At 39.4% G+C, this 24,400-nt stretch overlaps 1 protein-coding gene across 1 annotated transcript in view; it reads left to right on the top strand.

Annotated features, from left to right (window-relative positions):
• Positions 1-21,453, top strand: part of LMBRD1 (LMBR1 domain containing 1) — a 46,548-nt gene extending 25,095 nt beyond the window's left edge. The window contains exons 8-16 of the mRNA XM_082218316.1: positions 626-751; positions 2,761-2,913; positions 7,960-8,024; positions 9,232-9,334; positions 9,931-10,035; positions 12,538-12,687; positions 13,772-13,850; positions 19,852-19,943; positions 20,104-21,453. Of these exons, the coding sequence (XP_082074442.1) occupies positions 626-751; positions 2,761-2,913; positions 7,960-8,024; positions 9,232-9,334; positions 9,931-10,035; positions 12,538-12,687; positions 13,772-13,850; positions 19,852-19,943; positions 20,104-20,223 (993 nt within the window). The 3' untranslated portion in view covers positions 20,224-21,453. The remainder of the gene's footprint in view (positions 1-625; positions 752-2,760; positions 2,914-7,959; positions 8,025-9,231; positions 9,335-9,930; positions 10,036-12,537; positions 12,688-13,771; positions 13,851-19,851; positions 19,944-20,103) is intronic.
• Positions 21,454-24,400: the final 2,947 nt, after the last annotated feature.

The raw sequence follows: 24,400 nt of genomic DNA on the forward strand, positions 1-24,400 counted from the left end.
TTTTCCTTCCTCGTCTCCTACAACTTTTAAAAAAAGAATTGTTGCTCTAGAAACTTGTATACTTTATCTATGTTTGTCAAACTGCCAGTTTTTTATTTTCTCCCCTTTCCTTAGATGTACAGAGTCCTCATTTTTATTGCTTTGTATAATTTTGCAGTCTCTTTTTTTTTGTTTATAAGATTTTCCATTTTTCTTATGGACTACTGCCAGTCTTGTAGTGTATCCCTTTGCAGCTTTATTGCTTGCCAAGTTCCTCAGCCTCTAAAATGTAACCTTCCTTTCTCAAAATTTACAGCACGTCTGAATAAGTAGCTACAGTTTTTCATACCAGCTATAGTCAATTGTCTTCCAAATGCTAAGTTTCTCCTCCATCCTCCATTGATCTCTAAGATGATTGAGGTAGAGATTGTTGCAGTTAAGAGGTATATAATTTGTTTGACTAACTAAGCATCCACTAGTAGTCCAATACCATATTCATTATATCGTGCTGAGATTGGTCTGATGGGCAGAAAATGAATAAAACAACTGCTTTCTGTGTTGGTTCTAGGATACTGATCAGTGTTTTGTCTCAAGGTGATCACTTACAATTGAGAATTAAAATCATCTTTGCATTTCCGCCACCCAGGCTTATGGCATGTCCGCTTTGCCTCTGAACCTGATAAAGGGAACAAGAAATGCTAGTTATGAACGCTTGGAAAACACTGAAGATATTGAAGAGGTTGAGCAAAGTATACAAAGGATTAAATCAAAGGTTTGGTTGGGTTTCTGTCTTAAAATATTAATTTTTAACAGCTTTAGCTCTCTGGCCAAACAGGCTCTCTTAATTTTCATCCATTTATTAGGTGTTGTACTGCTGTGACTTGACCTGTATTTTCTCTTATATGTATCTTATCTTTTGCTTTCTGTACCCTGCTCTGATATTTAACAATGTGAGCAGTTTAAAATCTTTAGAAATACATGTTTAGATTGGGTAGAGGGCAGAGCTGGCTCAAGACATTTTGGCACCTGAGGCAAAGCACAAAATGGTGCCCCTTCCTTCCCCTCCCCACCAGAGAAGGAGGAGTGAGTGAAGGTCTACATCAGGAACAAGGAGGGAATAAATATATCCATAAATATATGCCCCTGTGCATCCTGCCGCCCGAGGCGGTCGCCTCACCTTACCTCATGCAACATGAGGCTGCATTTTAGGCTGTATTTTAATTGTTTGGTGGTGGTGGTTTTTCTTCTATTATGTTTTATTGTAATTCATATTTGGTGTTAGCCGCCCTGAGCCTGGCCCTGCCTGGGGAGGGTGGGTATAAATTATTATTATTATTATTATTATTATTATTATTATTATCAATAATTTTAAAAAGTATATACTGTAATGTATGTCTAGTGAGATTGAAATAACCAAAATGAATCTTCACAGTTGTATATAACGCTAACTATTAGCTCTCCTCTCCTGCTATATACTGTTCTTTTGATTTAACTGTGGCAGTGGTATTATAAGTTTCAATAATTTTCACACTTCTAAAAATATGAGTACTAAGCACACACACTTTTCGGTGAGGCACTTGCAGAGAGGACATTTTTGAGACTTTATAATTGGATTGATACTCTTAGATCAGAAAAATATCTCTCCACATATGCTTACTAGAATAAGTGATTTATTGAATAGAATAGTGCTTTTCTGGTTGTTGTTGTTTTTAAATTGGTGCTGGTACTTATATTATGATAAATGGTAAAATACCTCTTCCACTCCGCCACTTCCTGCACCCTTTCCCACGTTTTTATTGAATTTGTGATCATTTTTTATTAGAAGGTTGATGATAATAAATCAAGAATACATAAAAAGGTGTTTATAGAGTGTCACATAACTAAAAATTAGGCTAAATTGCTGCTGTGGGGGCATGGCATAGCACAAAATGGTGACCATGGGTATGTGGCATAGTACAAAATTAGAGTACAGGCATTGCTGCCCCCCCCAACCTTATGCTTGCTATGCGGAGTCAGCCAAGTACAGTGGTGCCCCGCAAGACGAATGCCTCGCAAGACGGAAAACTCGCTAGACGAAAGAGTTTTCCGTTTTAGAGGTGCTTCGCAAAATGAATCTCCTATGGGCTTGCTTTGCAAGACGAAAATGTCTTGCGAGTTCCTGCGGGTTTTTTCCCCTCCCCCCCCTTTTCTAAGCCGCTAAGCCGCTTATCAGCTGATCCGATCAGCAGATAAGCCGCTAAAAGCCGCTAATAGCGCTAATCCTCTAATCCATCAATGGGCTTGCTTCGCAAGACGAAAAAACCGCTAGATGAAGAGAATCACAGAACGGATTCTTTTCGTCTTGCGAGGCACCACTGTACTGATTCTGATTGTGGAGACCACACAATATTGATTTTCCCTACATGCAAAGCAATGCTATTGTCTGATTACAGAGAGCATTTCCTGGTAACAGGAAAAATAATTCAATATGGCCACAGCACACTTACCTTTCGTACACACATACACACTCTTTTGCGTTCCTTCTCCCGCCATTTTTTTAAAAGCAAGCCCCAGCATGGGCAAAGAAGGCTTGGCTGACGGGAATAGCAGGGGGAAGCAAAGCTTCTGGTATTATACACTGGACAGAAAAAACCCCACTGAGTGGAACCCTTTTTAAATGGCATAGCTGCTAAAATGAGATACTGGATATCTTTGAATTAAGAACCCAAACAACCATGGAAAAATACAAACTCAAACTTCAAGATTTACATCTTTTGTTCTCACCCTTACACCCCCCTTTAGTGCAAAGATGGCCGGCCTCTACCAACTCGGGATAGGCGGACACTGCAACAGCTTGAGGACAAGCTAAGAGCCCTTCGAAGGAGAGGGAGGCGTCTGGAATATATTGAGAAGAGCTGCTGGACAAGATTCTGTGGAGCCATGAGGCCACTAAAAGTAAAGTATAGCACATAAATATTTTTTTAATGTATACCTGTATTATGTAAAGCCACTAACTGGTTAGAGCACAAATTTAAAGCCCTTTTTTGACAATGCATGCCAGTAATGGGTGGTCCCAGAGCCTGAGGTAGGTAGATCATTCCTTTTTCTCTCTCCCCTTCTCTTCCCCTCTGCTTTTTCCACTCCTTGCCACCAACATGAGATTTGGACTGAGGGCCCCATGAAAGCTCTAAGGCTATAGGTTGTCCACCTCGGGTTAGAGGCAGGGGGTTACACGTAGCTGCCACAGTATGAAACAAGGATTTTTTTTTAAAGGTATTTTTTTCTATCTGGCTAAAAATATTTACCACGATGACAAGAAGTGGTCAGTTAGTTTCATGTGCTCAAGGTCGTCCCCCCCAGCTGAACAGCAAGGAAAAAACAAGAGTAATTGCAGTACAGTGGTACCTTGCTTTTCGAATGTCTCTGTTGATGAATATTTCGGTTTTCGAATGCCGTAAAGCTGGTAGTAAATTCTTCAGTTTTCGAATGTGCCTCGGAAGTTGAACATGCCATGCGGCTTCCATATTGATTTTTCCGTTTTGAGACTCCTGTATTGAGTTTTTGGTTCTTGAACGTTTCGGAACAATCTTCTGGAACGGATTCAGTTCAAAAACTGAGGTACCACTGTAACAGTTTGCTCACCCTGATAGCCCATTTGTGATACGGCTTTCAAAATCTGCTGTATCTGTGGGTAAATGCGGCCTGCTCACCTTGGGCTCACTTAAAGCAGCTCTTTGCATCTGAGACGTTTTATGCATGTTTTCACACTATCCATTTTTCACACTATCCATCTTTAGAACAAATCAAACAAACAAAAATCAATACTTTTACTTTCCCAGGTTGTTGGTAAGCAGGATAAGACTAGAACACTCTAGATCAAAGATTCTTGGGCGGATTATACTAATTAAAGTTCAAATAAGTCTTTAAGAATGACAGAAATGGTCCGTTATGATAGAAAATGGTGCTTATGTTGCCAAGATGTAGGGGGAAATAAGCAGTGATGTTACTTGGATGGACTTCCGTTTTAACACTAGGTTGGAACAAAGAATCAACTTAGTAAACAATAAATAAATACTTGCAATATTTTGTAACATTAACAGCAATGTGTCTTTGTCAAATGTTTGCACAACATACTGTTTAGAAATCAGTCTGGTCAGGTCTCTTGTGAACCTGCCAATTCATTATATGCGCAGTTTTCAACTATTTCTGCCTTTTTATAGTTAAAAGAATACAAGCAGGGGTTTTGTTTTGTGCAGGGGTTACATTCCAAACCCCCACAGACGTCGGCTGAGTGCTCGTAAGCCCACCCTGCCCCTTTTCATGATGTCTTTAGGACATCGGGGGGCTACTTTTCGGTTTGGTGACGTGTGTGTGATCACGCATCATTTGGACATTCCTGAATCACTTGCTGTCTGTATTATGATTCAAAAGTAAAAGCAAGATGTGGAAGATAGACAAATTTATACTATATAAGCACTAGATAATTGTGACATCATTTCTTTTTTAAAAAAGTTGATTTTTTAAAAAGTTCTGTTGATTTACTTGGAAATGAGGTTCCTTTGAAATATGCTTAGGACTGTAGCCACTGACAGTTTTGCAGTGCCACAGGGTCACAATCTATTTAGCAACTATATAAACTAAGTTGGAAGCAGGAGCAAGATTTATGGTTGAAGTTACTGATAAAATTGGACAAATAGTGGATCAAATTAAGATGGGTAGACAGGTGGAGAAATGTGTGAACAGACTTGTAGGATGAACAAATAAGCAACAAATTGAATTTAGAGTTAGAAAAGCATCAGGGCACGAATGTGGAGAAATGAAGGTATGTAGCAGAAGTAGAAGCAAAAGCCTGAAGACACTGGGGATTTTAAACTTATATAAACAGGATTACACCTGAATACTGTTGAAAGTACTTCTGGTTTTCAATATGCATGCTTTCTATCAGAGATCCTTTCAGCATATCTGGGTTGAATTGCCACCAGAAAAATATTCTTTCATCTTAAAAATACCCTCTTCATATCTAAAGACACAAAAGTTACATGCAAGTCAATCAGAAAATGACCTTGCAATATCCTGATTGTTTAAAATACTGAAGATGAATAGGAACTGCATAGTATTTCCAGTTTTATAGGAGTACACACTTGTCATGTGTTTAGTCTGGAGGTCAGACCTAATAAATTATTCCCATCATCGTCATCATCATCATCCTACCGTTCACTCTTAGGTCCTCGGGTAAGTTACAACAATTAAAGCACAACATTAAAAAGAGTGAATCCTAATAATATACATTTCAAATGTCAAAAGCCAGGGTTAAGGGATGCATCTTCAGCATTCCCTAGAGCTCTTTTCATATAACGTGTTCTGGATATCTAGTATATATACACAACACAGTAGTAGCTTCTTACATGTTAGCATACACTTAATATCCTTCAAGGACCTTTTCCAGCACGAAAGCTTTTACCACAAACACATAATAGCATATTGGCAATTAGGTAGAATACAGGCTAATTATGTTTGGTTTTGCACCAAAAGTTTAGTGCTGTAGAAAAGCCTGGTCTGTTAACTTTCTATGCTGTTTCCTTGTCGTGTAGAACTTCATAGTTCTCTTTGGCATGCCAACTACCAGCCAGTTGGGCGGGGTATAAATAATAAAATTATTATTATTACATTTGGTATTTGCTGTTGCAATTATGCAGAAGCTGATCAAATGCAAACTTGAGCTTTAATCCACTGTTGTAATAGTAGTTTGGGTTTTTTGAGCATTGGGCGGTGTCTGTGTGTGCTTCCTGGTTCCATGTGACTGTCTCAGTTTCTGGTAGCCATGTGTAGAGAAAGTGCACATAGTAGGGGCTTGTAAATTCTCAGGGCATCTGTTAGCCTTTTCTGTTAAATGCCACATCCCCTTTTGTAATTTATTGCAATAAAATTGTGTATCTGTTTGCATTTAGCTATTGGGAGCCACTTCACTCAAGGCTATCTTCCTGCAGGAAAAATAGAGGGTAGATGATAATTTGGGACACATACAATTTACATTTGTGTAGGAAAGTTTTACAAAGTGACCTCCGGTTATCGTCGATACTGCCTATGCTGTTTTCCTTTTAATTGCATGATCTAAAATTGAACCAGCACACTGCTTGGAATGCACCATGATCTTAGTTAACATTCATTTTTTCACCGATAGGTAGCAAGTAAAAGCTAGTACAAATTGGGGGAAATGACATTTATTACTATGCTGCTGTAGTTCACGTAACACAAAATGCACTCGTCCCAGAATATTCCTACAATAAACAAACACTTTGTCTTGGAGAGTGGCGGTCATTCTCTAGAGTTATAGATATTTGATCTGTGTGATTTCTCCCCCTCCCCCCATTTCAAAACAGATACTGTGACTTTTTGTTTGTGAACAGTTGAGAATAGCAGTGAACATATGGAGTTCTACATTTGGTATTTGCAGCTCATTAAGAGCTTCCACTGAAAATTTATCTTGAAAAAAGGTCTTACATTGTGCTCTCAATCTTTAAATGAATATATTTATCTTGTGGCTTCAATTGCTCAGAGAATATTGCTTTGGAAAAAACCACAAAAAACGAGATTGCCAAGAAGCCAGGCAACACTTTTCAGTCTTTATTACATGCCATTATTTTACTGTGTAAGTGTGTAGGTTTGACTTCTTGTTGCTTTCCCACTCTTTTTATGTAGTTTCAGAAAAACACTTCTCTTAAGCAGATCTCCTCAGTGTAAAATTTCTTAAATTCAGTGGCCAGCTGAATTTCAATGTGTGTGAACCTTTAGATATACAGAAGGGATATTTTAGCTACACTGCATCATTTTGATTTTTGCTTAAATGTTTGTCACTTTCACACACTTGTAGTGGTGGGGGTAATTTTCTAAAATCTTCTTGCTCATTCTGCATGGTACTGTGGGGTCTGCCATTGTGGAGACCGTAGAACAGCTTAGCAAGTTCTTAAAAGCTGCTTGCGCAAGGGCTACATGTCTGCTGTAGTAATAATAATAATAATAATAATAATAATTTATTATTTGTGCCCTGCCCATTTGGCTGGGTTTCCCCAGCCACTCTAATGTGCTACAATTTAATGAGATGCATGTAAGAAATTGTATTGGGGGTGCTTTCCTCATTGCAGTGGGTTTTTTTAAAAAAGTATTCATCATTTTATAACATCTATTTTTAAATATCATTTTTGGATTGCCCTCTCTGATGGTACTTGAAAATGAACCCATACAGTACAAGCCATAGGTGCCATTGAGAAAACAAGATTCAGTGACAGCGTTGAATTTACAAAGCATGAACAACTTAGGTCCAAGGTACCTTAGAGACCATCTAAACCCTTATATCCCAGCTCCAGATCGTCTGCAGCAGTGTCGTTGGTTGTTCCCCAAGTTGGTGGTGCTCATTTGACATCAACATGAAATAGAGGATTTAGTGTCCCCATTCCAGCTCTGTAGAATGCTCTGCCAGGAGAAATTCATCAGGCTCCTTCAATTTCACCCTTTAAACTTCTGCTGAAAACTATTCTGTTCTTCCAGGCTTATGCAGGCAATTCAGAATACATATTTCCATAATACATAGTTGATTGTGTCAGATTTTAAATTTTGTATGTGTTTTTATTATATGTGTACATAACTGTAAAGCAGTTTGCTATTTTTTATGCTATAGTGCAGGGATGTCCAACACGTCAATTGCGATCAGTCGATCCCTGCAAGGTTTGGGTAGATCGCGGTCGATCGCTAGCCTCCTTCTGGCCCTGCCCCCTCTCCTTGCACTGGCTTCTGGCCAGCGATTGCAAAGTTAGTGGCTGCTTCTGTTCCACCCTCCCTCAGAAGAGAAAAAAGCTCAACAACTTTGACTTGAACCCCTAGATAACGGGGGTAGATCACTGCCAGATTTTAATTTTGAAAGTAGATCGCAGTCTCTCCGTAGTTGGCCACCCCTGCTATAGTAATATATACTTGTTTTTACTAAATAAATAATTTGTCTTTTAGATTGTCTGGGGAATATTTTTTATCCTGGTGGCCCTGCTGTTTGTTATTTCACTCTTCTTGTCCAAGTAAGTTTATAGTGTGCTTTCTACATTTAAAAATGAGGCTGTGTGAAATTATATTACTTGCAAAGTGGAATTCACGCTAACCTTTCATGTGAATATGTTTCTTGTTTACCATCCCAAAATTGAGAGTGGGTATGAATCCAGTGGTTTAAATCCAGAAGTGAACACAGTTTATTAAATATTACATCTCTCTTTCGAATTTTCCCTTATTGCAATGTGTTTCGCTCAAAGCAAGCACTTGCTGCATTGCATCTTTTGGTTCTTGATGATCATCATATACACTGAGGTAAAATATTGTGCAAAACGTGCTCGAACTGATCTTGAAAAACTAAAAGAAAAGAAGAATGCCTGTATACACTCTTAACTGAATAAAGATTTCTAGGGAACCATTCCTGATTTGCTTGCAATATAGAGATATTCAGGTAGTGAATATGTATAGGTAGGCAGCTGTTACCTATGAAAAGGTGACCTAGAATTTGCAGCAAATTCAGTTTTTAAAACAGATGTCAGTGGCATAATGTGCATAATTCTGCCTTGTGAAAAAATATATGGGCTGCTAGTCAAAGTGTGTGGGCTGGAATGGTTAATATTCTGCGACTAGATTTGAGCCTATGAAGAGAAGTCAGGGGGGCTATGAAATGGAAAAAAAACTATTGTCTAAACTCACTCCTATTTTATGGGTTCCTCAAAAGATATTTCCCCTGTGATTCTCCACACTAATAAGGAATTGAGGTCTTGGGGCGGTGGTTGAAAGAATGGAAAGGGTCCTGGCAAAATGGCCAGAATTATTTTCAAAGCAATGTTTGTCCGTGGAGGCAGCCTTCAGTTATGTGCACATTAGCTAGAACTTCTTTACTTTGAATCTTCACCCCAATACAACTCAAGAGATGAAACAGGATTATTTCAGGTTGGTCTGGTAATATGAGTAAGTGTTGCAGAATGAATTATGACACTAAAGTTCGGACAAAGTACAGGTAGCCCCCTGTTGGCATGCGTTTGGCATGCCCTCGACCACTAGCATACACACCCTTTGCAGTGAGTGGGGTGGGAACAAGGGCAGAATGGGGTGGGGTGGGCTTATACGGTCCACCGACATGTGCGGTGCCTCAGAATACAACCCCCTGGAAGCAAGGAGTTTCCTGTACTCTGTATGTAGGGCTGGTGTTTTCAAAAATCAAGTAATGATCTCTCTTTTTTGAAATTGCAACAGTTTGGATAAAGCACTGCACTCAGCTGGCATCGACACTGGATTTATAATCCTGGGAACAAATTTGACCAATCCATTGAATATGCTGTTACCCGTTCTACAAACTGTGAGTAAAAGATAATGGAAGCTTGTAACGCCAATGGTAACTCTTCAGTGAATTCTCCAGTGAAACAAGGTTATTGTTTAAACAGAGGCAAATACATTCCTACAGGCCATGGTTAATTTTGGCATTACATGTGAATTGGACCTTTGGGGTTTTGGCATGGGTATATTACTGGAATTGCCACTGGGCACATTTTGAATTTTGAGAGACTGCTGAGGATGCCAGTGAGAAAATGGCTGCCACAGAGAGGCATAACTCAAAATTTGAGGCAGATACCTCCACCAGCAACAGTGAACATTCCTCTGTACCATAATAATGCTCATTTCACATAAATTACTTTGAAGGTGCCTGCACATTTACTTCATAACTTTGCTCCCAGGATGATTAGACTTTTTATTTTGTATAATGAAAGCACAGTGTCTCAGGTACCAGTGAAAGTCTTTACCCATGGTATATTAGATGTAATCTTGGGGCAAAATTCAGTTAACCCTGGTATGCCCCCCCCCCCCCCGATCTGTCATTTTATTATGGCAGCGATTGTGTTTTAAACTGGAAGAGTTTCATGAAATTTAAACTCTTATTTATTTTTTGTCTTCTAGGTCTTCCCTCTTGATTATATCCTCATCACTACTATCATTATGTACTTTATATTCACCTCAATGGCAGGAATTCGAAACATGGGAATATGGTTCTTCTGGATAAGGGTAAATATATAGAGATTTATTTATTACAGTTGTATCCTACCCTTCTTTCAGTAAACTCGGTGTGTTGCAGAAGTGCTGCCACTTCAATAGTGATTGTGTATATACATATACGGGACGCTGGTGGCGCTATGGGTTAAACCACAGAGCCTAGGACTTGCCGATCAGAAGGTTGGCAGTTTGAATCCCCGCAACGGGGTAAGCTCCCGTTGCTCGGTCCCAGCTCCTGCCAACCTAGCAGTTCGAAAGCACGTCAAAGTGCAAGTAGATAAATAGGTACCACTCAGGCGGGAATGTAAACGGCGTTTCTGTGTGCTGCTCTGGTTCGCCAGAAGCGGCTTTGTCATGCTGGCCACATGACCCAGAAGCTGTACGCCGGCTCCCTCGGCCAATATGAGATGAGCGCCGCAAACCCAGAGTCGGTCACGACTGGACCTAATGGTCAGGGGTCCCTTTACCTTTTTATATACATATACAATAGAGACATCATATGGAGAATGTAAGGAACTACAGGCAGTGCCCATTTTGTACATGTTCAAACACACAAGAATGTGCATGCGTGCATTGCCGGAATCCGGAAGTGGTTGGGAAAGGGGGCAGGGTAGGCTTACACGTGCTCCACCGGCACATGGGGGGAGCGGAAGGGGAAGGAATGCAACCCCTACACAAATTGGGGTTCCCTGTATGTATAATGTTTAAACACTGTGTACAGTGTATAAAACCAAATCTTCCAAACAGATCTCATCTCTCTCTGCATGCCCCATATACCCTCCCCAAATTAGCTCTGGAAGAGTGAGAGAAACCCCAGAACACATTTAGGGGATGAGCCGGAAAAAGAGAGGGAGAGAAGGCCCCATTGTGCACAGAACCACCTCATTGGATATTGCTCATTATATTCTTCCTTGTTGTGGATCTGATACAGAAAGTTGTATTTTAACAGTTGATTGCCTTATTATGCTGTTAATCTTCTTGAGTGCCTCAGCCCAAACGCTCACTACCTGCAGGCACTTCAACATGTTTAATTCTATTAAACATATATTTCATCTTAAACAAGGCATTTTTTAAAAAGTGAGGCTTGCTGTAAAAGGAACTTTTAAAACCTAGTAGTAAGATTTTTAATTTTAAAAAATGCCCAATTTGAAAGTGATTTGCTCTGTGCAAAAATATAAGATAAAAGTGTCTATATATAGATTGCTCTATTGTAGGCTTCCTGCTCCAGCATAGCAGTCACAGCTCATATTCCTTCAGGGCCTCTCTGATTTTGATGCCCTAGCCTCATTTCCGCCCAGAGAGCTATTAGCACCATGCTGTTTCATTTTGATTGAAGCTCTGTGCCCACCTTAAGTCTGTAGAATGTGCTATTCAAATTTTGCTGGTGAAATGGACTAATGGGGGAATTTTGTTATATGGCAAAACTCTTAATTCATACTTTAAGGCTGCAATCATACACTGACTTACCTGGGAGTAAGTGCTGTCAAAATGAATGTGGCTTATTTCTGAGTATACATCTATAGAATTGCAGTGCGAGACCCCTTTCTACCACAACATTCCATTGTTGGGAAAGGATTGTGGTGTCCATTGCGAAGGCATTTGAGTGGGTTTGGCTAATGACATGTAAAAATTGTGTTTGCTCTTACAGTCCTACCACACAGTCACACAGTTCTCTTGTTCCTGCAGATGACTTCCATCAATTTTCCCTTGCTGCGCTTTTGTCTTGAACTCCCTCCCAAAGCACCTGTGTGAAATTGCCCCTCTTCCCTCCCCACTTTCAATTATCTCTTGTAAAAATAAATAAAAGTGAGAAGTATTTGATGTAACTAGCCCCTTGATAGATTCCCTATCCACAATAACTTGAACTTCAGGTACTAGCATTTGCTTTCATTCCTCCCTTGCTATAGTTTTCTCTTGCCTCTCATTCTTTCTTTCCCCTGTTTCTCTCTGCTTGGCTGTTTTTAGATCGTAAACAGCAGTTGTTTAAACAATTTGACATTTCTTAAACTCCTCCACCCACTACAGTGTCAGCTGTAGTATTAGTATTATTATTTCTTATGGTACAGCATTTGCTTTCTATGTTAAGGATCCCAAATTCAATTTGTGGCATCTTCAATTTTTTAAAAATGAAAAAAAAATTAGATAGGTAATAGAAGATGGAAAGGCCTTTGTCCCTGAGTCCCTGGAAAGCCATTGCCCGTCAGAGTAGGCCAAACTAGGTTAGATGGACCACTAGCCCTAACACAGTGTAAAGGCAGCTTCCTCTGTTCTCCTGTTGCACTACATAAAAAAGTAGGAATGATAATGATTAGTACAAGTTGAATGTGAAGCACTAAGAGGGTTTATCTTCAATATCAAGAAAATTAGTACTTCAGTAATAGAAATCCTGTTCTTAAAAATTTTTGTAAGCTCCTTAAGTCTCGGAAAGGTGTCACAGAAATATTTTAAAATAAAAGACCAGGTCTGCCCAAGGCATAATGTTGGCGGAATTCATATTAATGTTTTTGCTCTTAGCTGTACAAGATCAGACGGGGGAGGACAAGGCCACAGGCACTTCTCTTTCTCTGCATGATACTACTGTTGATTGTTCTTCACACCAGCTACATGATATACAGCTTGGCACCTCAGTATGTTATGTATGGAAGCCAAAAGTACCAATCTCTGGTAAGATCTGTTGTGTGTTGGGGGAAATGAGGTACATTTTGAAGTGGGAATAATACAGTGTTTTAGTAGGTCTTATATTCAGTCTATAGAAGATCCTACTTTCTCCCAAGCCCACATTCCCGTCATGTTCACACTTCTATCTCAGTGACGTCTACACTGGCTTGGTCATGTATACAGAATGGAAAAAGGCCGGACTCCCAGGGATCCCTGCACTCTTCCACTGCGTCCTGAGATAGACGGATGACAGCAACAATATTTTCAGTGGTTAAAAAAAAGTGATGCCAAAACACAAAGGACACATGCTGGAAGCTTGGGCTGAGTCTGGAACAGATTGAAGGAGCCATGGAACTGCTTCAGCACAGATCAAGCTCACAGCATCTTTCAACTGGCTTCTAGCAGCTTCTAGCAGCACAGTTAATTGAGTTGAGCTGGGGCCATGCTGAAGCTATGCCATGACAACTATGTATTGGACATTGCACTGTATATTATTTGCTTGTTTTATTTTAATTGGTTTTTGTAGTAAAGCAACTCACACATTCTGTTCCAATAAATGCTGCGGCCTGAGCCACAATATATTTATCTCTTTCCCAATCTGTTAGTCTCCAGATGGTGTTAGACTTCAACTCCCATCATCCCTGACCATTGACCGTGATAGTTGGGGCTGATGGGGATCTGTAGACCTAAACATCTGGTGGTCACCAGGTTGGGGAAGTCTGGAATACTACTTTTGCAATAATTTTGCAAAGTTTGTTCTTTTTCTATACGCAACATGTTTTACTGTTGTCTTTTTGTTGCTTTACGGACAACCTCTTTGGACAGACATTGCCTGAAATTGTGTGATGATTCTTGTGTTTCTGTCTTAATCAATAAATAGCTTACAGATTGCTTTACAAAACTTTTAATAACATTAACAATTTGAAATTTAGTTGTGGTTCTTCTGATAGTAAATGAAACCCAAATACCTCATTCACAAGCAAAACTAAGGAAAGAATTATTGTAGCCTGTTGTGCCAAAACAAAATAAATCATGTATCTGTAGTATTCATATGATAACTGTTTAATGAAACAATCTTCTCTCCACACAGAGTAATATGACAGTGGATGGACACTTGACAAATGTGACAACGTGGGTGCCTAAAGTTTGTGATGCAGATGCCCCTGCAAGTAAGACAACTTTGGATTCTACTCCAACACATTGTTAAAGTACCTTAAATATACTTCTATCAGAACCACTGAAATTTAACTTAGCAACATTGAATACCTACTTGAAGGTCTTCCACAGACTTTAATGTACTGTATTTTCCCGTCTACAAGACAATGTTTCCTGCCCATTTTTTAAGTCAAAAATTGGAGGTTGTCTTATACATGGATTTATACAGTAAGTCTTGGGTGAGCTGGCAGCTCCTGAGTCACTGAGTGCCGAGGAGCTGGCTGGAGAGGCGAGGTGGTACCAAGGTGAGGAGGGAGCTCAGCCATCATGACTTAGTAGCCTTTGATAGCCCTGGGCACCATACAGTTGTCTAAACACATTTCTAGAGTTCTCCTGTATTGGGGATGGTGAACCTTTGACCCTCGAGCTCCAGCCACCATGATCAACCATTTGGGATTGCGAGAGCTGAAGTCTAGTAATATTTGAAGGACCACAGTTTCATTACTGTTCCATATGCTTGATAATTTTATCTTTAATAGTGCTTTCCACTAGTTTGAGACATTAAGTTAACTTGTGTGAAATTTCATACACCCCCACCCCCCGCTTTAGATGGTGCTACTTTGGCTGCTCTCTAGTCCTCTGGTACTAAGGCTGATCTTGAGGGCAAATTGATATTTGTTGTTGAAAAATCAGCAATTTCATTTTGGAGTTCTTGAGATGTTTTAGGTGGACCCCATTCTTTTTTTCTATATGAGGCATTGCAATGAATTGGTGGCTTTCCTTTCTAAGCTGAAACTTTGACCAGCTAAGTTTCTAAAAGCCATGTTTTTATTCAAATGAGTGATAAAGTGATGAGAACTATTTCATCTATGCACTTCATTTCTGGTTTCTTACTCATTCTACCTGCTGGGCAGCAGCAGTATGCTCTTTTAATCTGGTCCTGCCCCTTGTCACCTTCCACTTCTGTTCGCTTCTGCTTTGAAGTGTATTTTCTACATCTTTAAACATTAGCAGAACTTGAAGACTTGAAAATATGGAATAATGACTCTTTGGCATCTTAGCAAACAATCTGTAAAATTAATTGCTAAAATTAGACACTTAACACTTGCATATTTTTTTCAAATGATTTTTATTGCATTTGACAGAGCAGCTATCCCAAGTACAGACAGAAAGCCAAAAAGAAAGATAACCTCCCACTGCACAATAAAATCCCTTAACACTTGTATATTTATGACATAGCAGAACTTGTGCTTCTACCAGAAATATGTGTTGTCACTTTCAGAGTCATTCAATAATAAATTGCAAATTGATAGTTTTCTCTCCTTTTGCTCTTGGACTCTTTTGTTAGTCAGTGGATGAGAGATGGAAAAGAAGACATTTAGGCTGGGCCTCTCTCCTGAAGTTTTGGGAAATGATAGGTTAAAGAACGTCCATTTCTCTGTTTAAAGATTAGTAGACTTTGATCCACAGGATCTGAGAATTGCAGCTAACAAATCCTTTATACCTTAATACACTTCACATTATGGAATCTTCATACATTAACTGTTTCTGCATTTAGGAGAGCATTTATCTTTGCTCATTTTAATGTACTGCCTTTTGCACTGTTAAGTTGGCAATTCAACATGATCCTGGTTAATGAACAGTTTTGTTTTTGTGGAACTGGAGCAATAGATTCTGTTGATCATATTCCTCTGCACTGTAACTTATATAGTGAGTGTATATAGTACAGTTTATGAAGAACTCTTCCAGGAAAATCTCCCAAAGAGCCTGTATTGTTCTGCTTAAGGGATGCTTACTTTTGTATTGCTGGTAGGGTTTCAAAAACTTTTCTCATTCAGTGCCGATCAGGAGAAATTTACTGCTAGCTGCTGCTGCTGCTGCTTCTTCAGAGAGAGAAGTATATTTATATGCATCTGTTTTTACAAGCTGTATTTTTAATTTGTGTACTTAATTTTCTTGGTGTGTGTGACCATAATAAACAATTCAATTCAGGACGTGAGTTGTATTGCATAATGCCTGGCAAATACTATTGCCGCTCTAGAGAAGTAACAAAGACATTGTAAGTGTAGAGCTAAGGTACTGAACGAGTGTCATGTTTCATTATGATATTTCATGAAGGTCAAACAGGTCCAAAATTTCTACTATAATTTGTTTAGTCAGATTACTGTAGAGAGCCATCTGTAGGTCTGTTTGTTACTCTTTAATTCAGGTGAGCAGCTGGAGGGGTTGCAGATGGTGCTAAAAATGTGCTGTCCTGATCTACTAATTAAATGTTTTATTTCCTTTTCTCACATTGGCCATAGTGGCTGACAATGTAGGAAACCTTTTTCACAGACCAGTTAGATCTATGCCTATATTTTGGTTTTGTCTTTTCTAGATTTCTTTTATTTGTAAAATCACTTGTCTTTCACATTTCAACTCTCAAATTGGCTCTCAGTTTGTCTTGCAAACCAAATAATACAATACAATACAATACAATATACACAATAAACAATACAGTACAATACAATACGAAAGAAATGGGGAGCATTACAAAATAGAGCAAAACCAAGAATCTCAAAGGCCTGGCAGAACAAAAAGGTTTAACTGCTCACCTAAATCTCTCTCATATACACACAAATACATACACACATGTATGCCAACTGAACATCCCTTGGGCTGGAATTCCACAAACAGGGTGCTGCAACCAAGAAGGCCTGGTCAGTTTACTATGTTAGTCATCCCTCAAAAATTCTGTAGCAAGAACGTTTGGGTAGTATTTTTATGCTTGCATATGATGAAATAGTTGTGAGATGTTCATGAAAGGACCACTATGCCAGAAATCTTTGTTTGATGAGGCTCCGGTTACCACAAAGATACTGAAAGTATCCTGGGAAATGGAGTAATGAGGTCTTGTGGGGCTAGCTGGATTAGGAGCCCAGCACGTTCATTGACCAGACACAAAAAAATTGCAGATCTCCCTCTTCATTTGGGGGTGGGGAATGACAGCATAAGGCTAGCTGACACAACTGCCGAGTGTAAGGTGTTTAAAATTTACTCTGTTATGGAAATTTGCAATTCAGGAGAACTTGATTCTCCTTAATCTAAATGGGCACTTGTTCTAAGTAGCATTGCCAAGAATAGGAGTTAGTGAACTGCTTGGGGATACCCAATCTGTTCTCTAGAACTAATTGCAGCGTTGAATTAGATCTAATTGGGAAAATGTCCACTTTGTAGTGATTGCTACACTAAATCACTCTTCTGCCTAATACTGCTCGTTACATAGAAATCATTGGAAAGCTTGAAATGTTTTGAATAACATACTATATGTGAATGGTATTAGTCTTGCAGTCTAAGATCTGTGTTGGAGAAATACCAGTCTTTCTTACATTAAGCCTTCTGTTAAGAGCCTCACTTTTATGTGGTGTGTTTCAGTATGTGAAAAGTAAGTGACAGTCTTTTTCAGCATGTTTCCACCATGTATTAATGAAATTATGCTGTGCCATATCTTTCTGACTTAGCTCCTATATATGAACTTCTGCATTTCAGGACAGTACTGTAACTCCTAAATGCTGTTTTGAATGTTGCCTATCTGGTATTCTACATCTGATCTTAAAATACGCTTCTGAAAGAAGAGACCCTAACAACATTCAGGCATGGTTCATACCAATGTAAAGCATTCCGTATTCCTTGCGAAGGCCTCCTTAACAGATTTCTTTTCTGGATTCGTCTTCTTTCACTGAGACTTCAAAGCCAGATGTGTCAAACGATCATTCCTACATATTTGCTCCTGTAGTTCAAAGTCATCAAGTCTCCAGAGAAACTTTTTCTGGAAAACACATCCCCACCTTCCTCTGTAGATATTGCTGGGATTCCTGGCTTGGTAGACATAGGGTTTTGCTCTCCACTGCGTCAGCATAGTCTGAGAAGCACATCTGTACTTTGACCTAGCTTCACAGAATCTTCTTCAACAGCAGTTCAGGTTGTCTTATTATAAGTCCTCTTCTTGTTCAGGTCTACTAAATAGTACTTTGCAAAATATCCTAGTAGTAAATACGTTGTGGTGAGTTTAAGGGAAACCTCTGCAATGTTGAGATGCAAACTAGGCAAAAACGAGAAATAAATTCTCAAGTTATTTTTTTCTTGTTTTCCATGACAAATCCTGCTCTCTTACTCCACCCCCCATCTGTACCCATTATGACCCTGAACATTGCCCAACAGCTTTGGAAACCAGTTTGGGTGCATATTAGTTTAATACAAACCATGTTGGAGTAATGCTGAAGGATGGTTAACGTAGAAGACAGGTAGTCAATGTGATGCCTTCCAGATATTCTTAAATGGCGGCTAACAGATTGAGGTTGAATCCTGACAAGACAGAAGTACTGTTTTGGGGGGGGGAGGGAGCGGGTTGGTGTGGGGGATTCCCTGGTCTTGAATGGGGTAACTGTGCCCCTGAAGGACCAGCTGCGCAGCCTGGGAGTCATTTTGGACTCACAGCTGTCCATGGAGGCGCAGGTTAACTCTGTGTCCAGGGCAGCTGTCTACCAGCTCCACCTGGTACGCAGGCTGAGACCCTACCTGCCCGCGAACTGTCTCGCCAGAGTGGTGCATGCTCTAGTTATCTCACGCTTGGACTACTGCAACGCGCTCTACGTGGGGCTACCTTTGAAGGTGACCCGGAAACTGCAATTAATCCAGAATGCAGCAGCTAGACTGGTGACTGGGAGTGGCCGCCGGGACCACATTACACCGGCTCTGAGAGATCTGCATTGGCTCCCAGTACGTTTCCGAGCATGATTCAAAGTGTTGGTGCTGACCTTTAAAGCCCTAAACGGCCTCGGTCCTGTATACCTGAAGGAGCGTCTCCACCCCCATTGTTCAGCCTGGACACTGAGATCCAGCACCGAGGGCCTTCTGGCGGTTCCCTCATTGCGAGAAGTGAGGCTACAGGGAACCAGACAGAGGGCCTTCTCGGTAGTGGCGCCCGCCCTGTGGAACGCCCTCCCATCAGATGTCAAAGAGATAAATAATTACCTGACATTCAGAAGACATCTTAAGGCAGCCCTGTTCAGGGAAGTTTTTAGTATGTAACACTGTACTGTTTTTAACACTGATTGGGAGCCGCCCAGAGTGGCTGGGGAAACTCAGCCAGATGGGTGGGGTATAAATAATAAATTATTATTAATATTATTAGACTCTAGGCTCCATCGGGTCCAGCCAGCATGCCTAATGATCGGAGATGGAGGAAGTTGTAGCTTAACAATAGCTTGGGGTCTGAAATCATGTTGGTGTGTTAAAAATGGGAGCCCCCACAAGTTCATTTATAGCACAGTTTGTTATTTTTCTTCCCATATAATGGCTTAATTGGGAACAAGTGTGTATGTGTAAACTTCCTTTGAAAGCCATTGTAAGAAAATATGCATATCTTTAATTTGTAAGTAAAGTAAGGAAGCAGAAGAAAGTAGAACACTTGGTAGATGTCACTTGGTTCTGCTGATTGTACCCTTTAATTTAGGAAGGTAGTAGAGATGAGCGCCGCAACCCCAGAGTCGGTCACAACTGGACCTAATGATCAGGGGTCCCTTTACCTTTTTTAAAAACCAAATCTTGCTTGTGAGATGTAGCTGGGCCTTATTGTAATCTCCTAGCAATGTCCAATAAAAAAAATCCAGCACACTTTTCATAGGAAGGTGCGAGTTTTATTCAATTTTCATATTCACTTCAAATACAAGAGTGCAAGAGTCCATATGAGGTTTTGAAAAATGTAAATGCATTCTAAGAGTTTGATCAAACAAAACTAACTGTATTGGTATAAAATATGAACATTGATTTCTTCTTTGAAATAAAAAAAATGTCTTAGTACTTAATAAATTTATGTGATAGTGGTACCTTCAATTTTAAAGTAACTGTCTTTTATTTCTAAGAGAACCCATGCATGTTTTAGCAGTTGTGACTTTTTAAAGCAGTGTATTCCCTAAAATTAATAACATTTTTTTGCCGCACACTTTTAAGTTTTGTTCTTTTCTTTTCTTCCAGATGAATGCACTGTTACTCGGACTTACCTGTTCCTTCACCAGTTTTGGTTCTTCAGTGCTGCATATTACTTTGGCAATTGGGCGTTCATTGCAGTAAGTAAACTTATTTGGAGGTCATTATAAATCCAACTGAACCTTTTAACATAATTGCAATTATCATATCATTTGATACACAGCAATGTTGCCTGACTCTAAATCTGTTACTCCATTGAACTGATCACCAATAATGCATTATACTGATTTAAATTCACAGGTTTTCTTAATTGGATTAATTGTGTCATGCTGCAAAGGGAAAAAATCTGTTATTGAAGGTGAAGTGGATGAAGATGATTCAGATATAAGTGATGACGAGCCATCCCTCTATTATGGTTGACAGCCCATAAGTTCTGAAGGTTAAAGCATGCAATTTAAAACTGTAAAAATGCCACCACTGGACTTTACTCTCGGAAAAGTTCACATATTTGCCAATGTGGAAAATGAAATCTTTAAGTATACTATTGTATTATAGTTAAGCTAATATGTACATATATAGTCACAAAGGAGCTAATTTTATGAAGGAATGATTAAACAGTACTATATTTTTTTTCCAATATGCACTCTGCGGTCATTATGTTAGTTGCCTTTTTGCTGGTCTTGAGTTTTAAATTACTTTATGCCTGATTCAATTTGACAGTGCTGAAAAGTTAATATAATCAAATTGATAAATGCTTCTTACAGGAACGCCAAGTTTAAAGTGCAGTGCTTTTTGATTGTACAATTAATATTTAGAACACACTAAATATTTTACATAACAGCAGCTGTAATCATCATTGTCAAATGTCGGGTTATTGCTGATTTCGGTGAGAGGCCAAATAATAATAATAATAATAAAAACAGGATGTAGTGAGATGGGGAGCAGCACCTGGGCTTCCATTTCCCTCCTTTGTCTCCTGCAGAATTATCTAGTAGAATACAAGTGCCCTGGGAGAGCCTCGTCTTATTAAAACATTGGTTTTTCTGTAACCCAGTTATGAAGAATGGGATTGTAACAGGGTTAACGAAATTCCACATTCAAATGAATGTGGGATCTCCAGGTTTAGCTCTTACTATGCACGGTGATACAGACAGGTGAGAGAGGATCAATGTTTCTCGCAATCTTGCTATTCATGGCAGGGGTGGGCTGGAGACAGCAGTATTATCTTGATGAATATATCCAGATGTTTCTCTGTAAAAGCGGAGAGAGGCAAAACTTTATTTTTTCTCCATGGTCTAAACTTAACAGTATATGAATTTTAAAATAAGTTGAAAAATTAAACACCTAAGTTAGTTACTATTATTTGCTATGCCCTAACTTAAATATTTTGATGTAGCTTTTTAATTAATAACTGTTGAAATTTGTATCCCTTGCCATTTTGTTCAGTTATACCTAAATGCAATGCATAAACATTTAAAATCATGCAAAGACTTTTTCCTGTATCATTTTGTAAAATAAACTAATCGGGATCTTACTGACATGTATCTTTTCCATATTTTTGTAACCTAAACGTTATTACAAAATAAGCAATCTTTACTGTTCCTTGACTTAGCTGCCATTCATTAAATGATTGCAGTTAAACAAGCCAAACATTTGTGAATTAGTTTTCCTGGCTGCAGCACTTTTCTATATTGGCTCAGTGAATATTTTGTGAAATATTTAATGCTGATCATTGTTTCAATATTTGACATTAAGATGTTTCGGTTTAACCCCGGTTAGTACTTATATTGCCAGTTAATAGAAGTGATGTTTTCTGTTCTCAAAAGAGTGGCTTACAAGAAAGCAAAATGCTGAGTTTAGCGTGCTTTTGGAGAAATCACAGCCTCTTTAATTTTCTGTCTTATCACAGTATAGTAAAGCATATTTTTCTATGCTGCTTTGCTTTCTATAACTGGATTTATCTCCCTTTGGCCACAGCCAGCATAGCCAGTGATCAGGTATAATGGGAGTTGGGGTACAGTGACAATTGGGAGGGCTTCATGTTTTGCCTGTCAATGAGTTGTTAAAGAAGTTTAATTCATAGGCATCTCAAGTATGCAGGGGTCTGTATAAGCTGTTGCATGCAGAATGACCCATTTACTTCAGGAGAAAACTTTCTTTTTTTGGTCTTTCCATTGAAAAGAACAGGAGGTATATTGTGCTTCAAAGTCTCTCTGCTTTACACACTTTTGGTATCTCTCTTAACGAACTTGTAGGTAGTCTAAAAATACCTGTGCTTCTCTCTCCATGACTGACACTCAGTTTCCTAGGCTTTCTAATGTTTTTGCATCTTTCAGCAGCATCACCCTGAATTTCTTTGTGTGTGTGTTCCTACCCTATATTTCAGTTAATATGTACCTTCAAAAGATGCTAGTGCCTTCCATATGCATTTTTTTCTCATCAAAATTTGATAGGGACAAAGTTAGCCAATATAATACCTGCTGAAACAAAATCATTAAGAAAAACTTGTAGGGTTTTGTTCAAAGAATAAATTCCAAGATTCTAAGTTTATTTCAAAGAATAAGCTTTGGGAAGTCTTCTGGCTTCATTTAACGTTGCTTGTCATAGAAAATATCTTGACTGGAAGCCACCCACCAACTCTGTGAAAGGGTCATATATCTTGTGTGTCTTTTTGAAATAAGGTGATACCATGAGAGACTCATTTCGTGATGTCTGTTTAAACTTTGTTCCATGATTCTGTACAAACAGTAAGAGTACAGACTTTTTATTCCTTGGAGTCTCCACAATATTTTGCAGGTAATGCATAACTGTGACTTAAGGCACTAAGAGAATGAAGTGTGAAAGGAACTTCTGTTGCCCAAGCACAAATCCTTGTGCTAACATAACTAGTTTGTTGGATCTCTCCCGTAGCCTTTCCTGTCCCTTGTTCCCCACTTTTAAGAGTGAGAGGGAAGAAGAAGAAAAAACAAATACTTGATGCACCATGAGCAGTCATGGAAAGCAACCACGCTTTAGCTTGGAATTAGTGAAGGGTTATGCTAGTCTCAAGCCACGGGTGTGACAATTAGGGTTCCTTGTGACTGGACCAAACACTCTTGGGGTGGGGGAAGTAACCTGCATGGCTCATAGCAGGATATTTGCAGAATAATCAAGCAATGCCTGCTCCTATGTTGCTTGTGTACTCTATATATTTCATTAGCACTGACCAGATGCACAGAAGCTTTTAAATTTTCTCTGACTGGCAGAATAGTCATGGAAGGTACATGTAAAGGAATGTTGGCAGGCGCATGTAAATGAATCTCAGAAACTGCCTGGTGCAATATTAATGTGCATGAACTCTGCTGTTGAAAAGTAAGGAAATGTAGCTTTTCCAGACGACTAGAGTAGAACAAACTTTGCCTCCTTATTTTAAAATGCATAACCTTATTATGCTTGCCTGAGTGGCTTTTGAGATCACAGTGCGGGAAATAATGAACCACAAACAAGTACGTTGGCTTTTAGTATTAGGAAGCAGCCATTAGTGCAATAACAAGTGAGGCTTCTCTAAAAGGCTTGGCAAGAGGATTAAAACAAGTAACAGTTGTATTATTTCTGACTGGCATAGCTGCTGGTCTTTACAGGAAAAAGGAACAAAGCCGTATTGGGTATAATGATGACGGGGGTATAATGACTGATGAATGACACAACAAAAATAAATTAAAACACGGAAAAAAATAACACTCAGGGGAAGACCCCCTCCTATCCATTATAGTGACACAAAATCATTAATGGGAATAATCTGATGTAGCGCAAGCATTTTCTAGAAACTGAGTGAGGAGTTCGGCTAAAAAGAGATGTGATTATTTTTTTAAAAAAATCACTAGGATGAATTCTTGGTACCTTCTATGGAAAAAAATCAAATGAATGGGGCTGTAGTTGATGCAGTAAAGTGTATGGTGAAAAGTGAATGTACTGGTTTATATCTAGAATTGTGCTCAGCAAATGGAACATTCTTGGTTCTCTGCTCCCCTATGGTCCTAAAAGTTTGTTCCAAGGGAATGGGGGCCCTTTGCCAAAAGAATGTGGAGCATGGCGTGGGAGGAGGGGGGGCTACTACAGTAAGGAAGAGAAATCAGCAAAACCCTTCCAACCTCCTCTGCTTCCAAGTCCCGTGGAAGGAGGTTCCCCACTCATAGAAGGGCACCGTCTGGTCCAACTCACTCAGTAGTGGCTGCTGCGTGGGCAGGGCCACCATGTCCACCTTGGTATTGCTACAGATTACTCAAATGGCATTGGGAAAGGGTGGCAGTGAGGGGTGTAGCCTTACTCTTGGAACTTGATACTTGGAAGGTATGGTCAAGGAAGTGGTTCTGGTTGTTCAGGGGTTACTCTACTGTGTCTTGTGAGCGTTTTCAAAGTCCAAGCCTTTTTAAAGCAGGAGAGGAATGGGAAGTCAGTGCAGTGCACTGTCAATGCAACAGGATCTTGGCAACCCATACTTAATGTAATGTGTGCTGCCATGTTCTGTAGCTCCTGAAGCTTCTGGGCCATCACTAAGGGTGGACCCAGAAGACCCCAGTGGGTAGTCTAGGCTCAAGGCAAGGAAGGCATTCATTGG

This window comes from Podarcis vaucheri, assembly GCF_965113315.1.
Source record: "Podarcis vaucheri genome assembly, chromosome: 3".
NCBI classification, from domain to species: domain Eukaryota; kingdom Metazoa; phylum Chordata; class Lepidosauria; order Squamata; family Lacertidae; genus Podarcis; species Podarcis vaucheri.